An 8004-nucleotide genomic window follows, 5' to 3' on the forward strand; every position below is an offset into this window, starting at 1 on the left:
GGAGAGTGGTGACCACAACGGTAGCATGCAGGGCCAATGATCGAGCTGTCAGCTGGCTGTCAGTGGGAGGCGGTGGGTGGCGGCCAGGGCAGCCATCAGGGGGGGTACGGCCGATACTCATGTAAGGGGCCCGGGCAGCCTGGGGGGCCCACCCGGGTCCCTTACATGACTATCGGCCGACGGTGAAGGGGCGAGGAGGCGGAGGCCTGGCCCTAGCAGCGCAGGGCTCCAGCATTGCCGCTCCGGCGGCTTCGAGACAAGCTGAGGCCCCATCAGCGATGCTGCTCGTCTGATGTCGGACTGGCCGGAAGTGACGCCACTGTAAGAGCTTGGGGAAACATTGAATGCATTCCTTTGCTGGGCAATGTGTGTTTGTTTGATCTGGATTCATTGTTGATACAAGTTTGAGAGTTTAATACTACTTTAAAAGTCCTGTTTATTGTAACAATATATCATGTGGGTCGGTGGCACGGAAGTAAACGGTATAAAGCTGGTGTTCTATCGAATTCTCCAACTCGTCGAGACGGGAGTTGGAGAACTTCAATGACAATTTTCGAAGCCGCATGGGCAAGTGGAGAAGTCAACGAGGATTGCAAAAACTGTGACGGCTGGCAAACGCGCACTAGCGCCATCTCGTCGTAATCTACTACGGATGTCACGTCACGGGTTGGAGATCTTGACGAGTTGGCCACCTCAACAGAACACCGGTCATACACTAAAAGACTTTCATACCAACATTCATATGAAAAAAATGACTAGGACATTCGATAACTCCACCAGTCACTTGTTGAATGTATTTCGAGATTTTGTTTCCATTTGGGGGAATCAATTGAGTTTCCTGATCAAAAAACCACATTCGCTGTTAGAATTTAATTCGCCCGGGAAATACTTTCTACCCATTTTTTAACGGTCGAATCCGACCATCGATTGGACCCTATTCATCATCAGAAAATCGAAGCGAACTTTCTGAAATAGTTTTTTTTTTGTGCAAAATGAATTTCTAAAAAGTGAAACAATGATCATTCTTTTGCACCGCTTGCGCCATGTGCTCTCCTTTGTGTTTGCACATCTGCTGTCCAGAGTCATGTTGTACAAACAAATAATGATATGATTCCATACTGCAATGCAGGCTTTGATGGGGATCTAATTTCGGGCTGATTAACCTTGGGGTTCCCGCGGTGAGCCCGGCTTCCCCTTCCCCGGTCCAGGGTTATCACCCCCCTCCGGAAGCCCGTGAGGTCTGATGCGCTTGTGGCAGGCTTGGGAGGCAGAGAGGGGAGAAGGACGCAGAATAAAGTGGAGCGCGGAGGGGGAGAGTCGGCGGTGTCAGCAGACGGGCTGTAAATCAGACCTAGCCGAGGAGAAGGAGGAGGGGAAGAGGAGACATTCGTAGGGATTACACAGTGCCAGGATCGGGGGACGGGCACTGTGCAAGCGCTGCACACCACCAGCCGAATGCCCGCAGCCTCATAGGGATTGCTGCATGTGGATGGCACCGGGACTCTCAGCGCTGCACCGGGGGATCCGCGCAATGAGAAGACACTGAGATCCGGTGCTAAGGAGCCGAGCTCGGGGGGATGAGGATGCCGCAGTGCTCCTATCTGGCACTGCTCCTCCTGTGTCTGCCAGGTGAGTGCCATGCTCCATGACACATCCATGCCAACTGGCCTTCCTTGTCCCTGGCTCTCAGGATTGACCCATGCTATTTTTTTTTATTGTCCTTGGAAGTCCTGGTTTGCCGCACCGACCCAACCGTACGACGACTTACCCTTTAATTCCGACATCACCATTTGTTGGCCGTCTTAAAGCCCAGTGGAGAGCTGTGGACTTTTCAGAGGCTTTTGCTTCCCTAGAAAACATTTTGAGCCCATGTTTTGTGTGCGCGCGCAGAGTTGCGGAATTCTGTAGTGTTAGGTGGGTTATCGTGCGTCAACTTATGCTTTCTGATGCGCATTAGCATCATCGTGACTTCAAAACCGGGTACCAACAAAGTGGCTTTATACTCTACCCCCTCCCATATCCAATCTCAAAGACCGGTATCAGCAAGTCTTGGTTGACGGTGGTCAACTCTACCCACTCCATATCCTGACTTCAGAGATGGGTACCAACAACCCTTGGTTGATGGCAGTGAACGCTACACACTCCAAATCCCGACTTCAATGACAGGTACCGGCAAGCCTTGGTCAAGGGCGGTCAACTATATCCACGCTATATCCTAACTTCAAAGGCATGTTGCAGTATGCTAAAGCACGTGTCCAACTTCCCCGTACTAAAAATCATGTATTTTGAAAAATTTGGCACATTTATGGCTTTTTCCGCATTTTGATGTGTTGGGGAGTCCAAAAGAAGTCAAGGCATCTAAATGTCTGTTGCGCGCCTGTTGATGCCTTGACAACGGGTATTAACAAGCCTTGGTCGATGGTTGTCAACTCTTCCCACTCCGTATCTCAACTTCAAAAACGTGTTGCTAACACGCACCGATAATGCGCACTGTTTTTAAAGTTGGGATATGGAGTGGAGTTGACACCATTGACCAAGGATTATTATTATTACATAGTATTTATATATAGCGCCAACAGTTTGTGCAGCGCTTTACAACATAAGGAAGACATTACAATACAAGACAAGATGGTAAGTTGGGCCCTGCCCCTGAGGGCTTACAATCTAAAAGAGGAGGGGGAAATGATATAGGAGGAGGTAGCTGTGTGGGGAGGAATGATTTGAGAATGTGATGGTTCAGTGGTTAGGTCGAGGATTGTTGATACCTGTTGCCAACTCATCAAAGGGCATGCAACAGGTTTTGATGCATTGTTGTTGACTTCCATGGCACTCTTAACGCATTGAAATGCAGAAGACATGAAGACGTCGTATTTTTCAAAATACATCATGATGACAGACACCATTTTTATCATAGGGAAGCTTTAACAAATTGCAATGCGATTTGGAAGTTAGGATAGGGCTAACATCCAATTGACCAAGGCTTGTGGTTACCTGCTGCCAATACATCAAAATGCATTTGTCATGTGTTTTTGATGCATTGCTATTGACTTCTGTTTTCAAAGCACAGGACAAAACAAAACATGGACGTGCTGTGTTTTTCAATGCAGCACTGAGATGGGAACAGACATTATTTTTATCATGAGGAAGATGGGCAGAGGCGGTTTAGGACCTTGCAACACCTATGTTAAATGGCAGCACTGTAAATGGGTGTTGGCGGCTGTGTTGATTGTCTCGAGACGATTTTCACCACTGTTTTTAGGGTGCTTAGCTTTTGAGTCCGAGGCGACTGTGATCCTAGTTCTGTCCTGTCTGTTGAACTGGTTAATAACGCATTTTCGCCAATTCAAACACCCCAATATGCAGCTGCTCAAGGGGTATTTCCAGGGACAAATCTTCAGACTGTCCCCAGCATCCGAGTCTATCGTGGATTGCCACCTTAATTCGCCATGTTTTTCTGCAGATTATCCTTGTGTGATTGGTACCAGTAGGGAAGCGGGGACCTTCTGAGACCTAAATATCAAAAAGTGGGATTAACTCAGGAAATTGAGAATAATTGTCGCCTATGCTTTAAATGTATCTTCCTAATCCTGTAATCCTTATTCTCAGTGGGGCAGGACTCTGTATTATTAGATTCTATATGTAGTAGTACACTTGTTTATGATTCTATGTGAAGTGTCGTCATATTATAGAGCCCTTGAAAAGAATTGAGTGGTCCGTAGGTTCCCTGAACATCCAGCGTCCAGATTTTACTATGTCCAATACAAAATGAATTCTGATTGGTTTGTGATCCTTCCATATAAATCTTTGACCTATTCAATAAACTCATACAGGTGAAAAGCGGTTTTGCACCTGTGATTTATGTTCGTAATTAAAAAGCATTCATCCAAGGCTTGTTATAATAAAGGGGCTCTTTCACATAATAATTATGTAGCTGGTTCACAACTCTGCAGTGTAGCGCTGTTCTTTTTTTGAAATAGGACTTGTTGCTTTTTATGTTAAATCTCCAGTGAAATGCATAGTAAATGCATACAAAGAATCATAAATGTTTCTCCTTGACTTTGCATAATGCATAAATGAAGGTGCATTGACATGCAAACGTAGATGTGGTAACATGCGGGATGAAAGCAGATCTAAGGTATCTGTAGCCAGGCAGATGTTCCACGGAGAATGACAGGCTTTGTGGCGCATGACCTTTCTCGAGCATCACTGTGTTGTACCTCGTGATTCAGCTGATGATCACCTTGGGCTCTGCATGGCTCAGTCCTCACCTGATGGCAGGTGATGCTCATGTTGGTCCAGGATCCAGCCTCTTCTAGCCGCCCCCCTACCCAATGCCTTAACTGCACAAGCGCTCAGGAGCCGGAGATTAGCTACAGGTTGTGACATTTTGTCATCAAGGGGTTAATGTCAAGCTGCTGAGTGATAAGAAAACCTATGTAGTTTAGGCCTTACTGCGCATCATTGCTTTTGGCTCCATGTAATTGGCTGTGACGGATGACATTTTTTTTCCCGTGCTGTGATAATGTGATCATCGGCTCAGGTTATAAGCATTGTGCGTTGCAGGTTTCTTGTTGCATTGTGCGTTAGGTGTTCTTTATTAGCGTTATGAAATGACCGTGTGTCTCTGTTGCATCCGCCTGCATACAGGCAGTAAACCTTGCAGCATTCAATGAGACTGAGATCTATATGACGTTACATTATCTCATGTGGTTAGGACTCTACGTCCAACGCTCTGTCCACTAGGAAGATTCTCTTATGTAAGCATGGGAAGGACTGTATATCATCTATAGGACCTTGCATTATTTGATGTGGTTAGGACTCTACGTCCATGCTCTGTCCACTAGGAAGATTCTCTGATGTAAGCATGGGAAAGACTGTATATCTTCTATAGGACCTTACATTATCTGATGTGGTTAGGACTTTATGTCCATGCTCTGTCCACTACAAAGATTCTCTGGTGTAAGCTTGGGAAGGACTGTGTGCCATGAACTATCCTTGCTGTGAATGAGGTCTGCATGACCTTAAATTATTTGTTATGGTTAAAGACTACATGGGTGCTCTATCCACTAGAAATAATCGGTACTGTGCGCCATGAACTGTCTTTGCTGTGGATGAAGACTGTATGACCTTACATTGTGTTATGGTTAAAGACTACGTTGGTATCCTGCTCCCTACCCCCTTCTTATTGTTACTTTTCTATGGTTACTACCAACGTGTATGACTGTTTTCTTTAGTTTTCTGATACTGCAATTTCTAATGATAACATTCAGATTGCACTAAAGACTACGTTGGTGCACTATCCCCTATAAAGAATAGGAACTGTATGCCATGAACTGTCCTTGCAGTGTTTAAGGACTGCATGACCTTGTATTATCTGTTGTGGTTAGCACTCTATTTTCATGCTCTAGCCGCTGGATGGAAAGGACTGTATGCAATGAACTATCCCTGCTGTGGATGAGGACTGTATGACCTTGCATGATCTCTTCTGGTTAAAGACCACGTCTGTGCACGATCTCCTAGAAAGAATAGGGACTCTATGCCATGAACTGTCTTGGCTATGTTAGAACTATGTTCATGTGTTATCCACTAGAAAGAATAAGGACTGTATGCCTTGAACCTGACCTGTCCGGTAAACCCGCGCGACAACCGCGCATTTGCAATACGCCTAGGTGTGAACCAGGGCTAAAGAATAAGGACTGAATGCTATAAGCTGTCATTGATGAGGACTGTGTGACCTTTTCATAATATGTCCTGGGTAAGACTACCAGGACTATTCATAAAAGGGTGAAGAGTTAGGAGAAGGCAGACGAGAAGTGAACAATCTAGGACAACATAGCTGAACTGGGAAGTAAGCTGAATTGGAGAATTGTTCCAAATCGGCTATATTGTCCTAGATTGTTCACTTCTCCTGCCTTCTCCAAACCCTTCAGTGAATAGACCAGTATGTCTGTGCAATATCCACTATAAAGAATAGGGACTGTATGCCATGAACTGTTCTTGCGGTGGATAAGGATGGTAGAACCTTACATTTATCTGTTTTGTGGTTTGGCTCTTGGACATTGTTCCTTAGAACCAAAATCAACTTGTCACCCCTCCTGGCCAATGCAGCCAAGAGTAAGTTAAAGAGTAGGAGGTGGCTGCAGTCCCAGTATTCTGATAACCAATAATATGACTGCCTGCTGTATTCCAATGATTGACTGGGGTGTGCCATAGTGTTGTCAATGGTGCTGCAGGCCAAACATATGCTTTGCTGTGAATTCCTTTTGATTAGCGAAGTTGGAAACCTTTTGCTTATGAACTTGCATCCTGCCATGTCATGAGGGCAGGAGGCAAGATGACCTGGGAACCTGAAGACCAGTCCAGCTTCTTTAACTACCTGATGATGATAACCAATGGCAGACAGCGGGCCTGAGAACTTAAAAAGCAACTCCAGCCGTAAAGCCAACTAATTGAAAACACTTTGTCCTTTGGGCCCCTATGCTGTGGAACGGACAACATAGGGAAAGTATGTGTCCTTTATCATAGCAGTTAATGTCAAGAAAGCCCCTTGGACATCATCTAAGTGGAGAAGTCAAGCAGCTGTTTCCAAATATAGATCCCCTTCTTGAAACAAATCCTATAATTTTCCACTCTTGCTATTTTGGAGAGTCCCCTTAAGGACTATATAGACTCGGTGGACCACTTGGTCTTCTGCCATCATTCTTTTTTATTTTTTATTTTTTTTAGGTTTCTACTATCTGTGCCAACATGGTTTGCGGACCTGTCTCACAATGAACCAGGCATCATTTGCCATTATGTCCTCAGAACTTAACAGGTTAGGAATTAATTCACTTTGCAAAATAGCTACCATTGTATTTGTGACCGGCCCACTTTAATTTGACAAATTGTGGATTGTTTAGTGAAGGCCTTGCTGTAAGTAGGTGTAGAATACACTTCTTGTTGTCGGGTCAAAAGCTTCACACTGATAAGGAAATGGCCCGCAGGAATCAGGCTGTATATTGAATTGACTGCCCTTTGGCAACCTTGAAAATTCCTGAGCTTGTACCACAGATCAGTGGAAACAGACAGCTATAGAGTCTGTAGAACTGGTGCCATTAAAAGTGGCACCTCCCACATCACCAAGGACATAATTGGGACACATTATGCTGATTTATTAAAGGCACCAATGTTAGGACCGCATGGACGTTTTCATTCTGGCTAATTTTCCAGCTTTTTTTCCTTTTTGCTCTGCGCACTGCCTGAGATTTCAACCAAGGTTCTAGGTCTTCATACCTGCATTGGCTATTAAATAAGAGAGCGGAGGGGTAGAGCACAGTGATGAACACAAACTCTGGGTAGGGTAGATTAATGAACAGCTCACGATGTTTGGTAGAATTCAAGCATGTTTCCATTTAAAGAAAGTGACTTCACTTTACTCCACTGTAGTTTTACAACATGGTCATCAACATGCCCCCAGCATGTGATTGGTCAGTAAAGTTGAATCCACATACACTGATGAGAAACAAAAGACAAAAATAAACCCTGATTGGCTCAGAGATGCAGAATGGGCAGCTCCAAGACTGGCTAAGCTAATCATTGACTTTCTTGAGTTGGGTTTTGGTGCTTCTTGCGTGTTTGAAGAACTGTAGTATATGTAAAGCCTAAACTTCTTCATTTTTTATTTTATTTATTTTTTTAATTTTCCCTCTACTTTGCTGTTCATGCCCCCATGGGGGAGATTCACCTTCTCCGTGTCTCCTTGTGACCAGTGTCTCCAGTACAGAAAGTGATGGGAAAATTAATTTTAGAGTTGTCACATACACAGATTAGGGGAAATCTTTAATTGGGGACACTTGTTCTGGTGACAACTGTCTTAAGTCACGGGCAGGCAACCTTGGCACTCCTGCTGTGGTGAAACGTATTATTCCCTTCGTGCCTTAGCCTCTGGGAGTTGTGGCCGTCAGCCTTGCAATACCTTAATGGGACTTCTAGTTTCACCAAAGCTGGAGTGCTGAGAATGCCTAC

General features: G+C 44.9%; 1 protein-coding gene across 2 annotated transcripts in view; it reads left to right on the forward strand.

Moving 5' to 3' along the window:
* The first annotated feature begins 1569 nt into the window (after nt 1-1569).
* The window catches only part of LRP4 (LDL receptor related protein 4), a 76461-nt gene continuing 70026 nt past the window's right edge, over nt 1570-8004 (forward strand). For both annotated transcript variants that reach the window (XM_018562149.1, XM_018562150.1), the window contains exon 1: nt 1570-1629. In XM_018562149.1, the coding sequence (XP_018417651.1) occupies nt 1578-1629 (52 nt within the window). In that variant the 5' untranslated portion in view covers nt 1570-1577. The remainder of the gene's footprint in view (nt 1630-8004) is intronic.

Source organism: Nanorana parkeri, unplaced genomic scaffold (assembly GCF_000935625.1).
Source record: "Nanorana parkeri isolate BGI_ZX_2015 unplaced genomic scaffold, ASM93562v1 scaffold562, whole genome shotgun sequence".
Lineage (NCBI taxonomy): Eukaryota > Metazoa > Chordata > Amphibia > Anura > Dicroglossidae > Nanorana > Nanorana parkeri.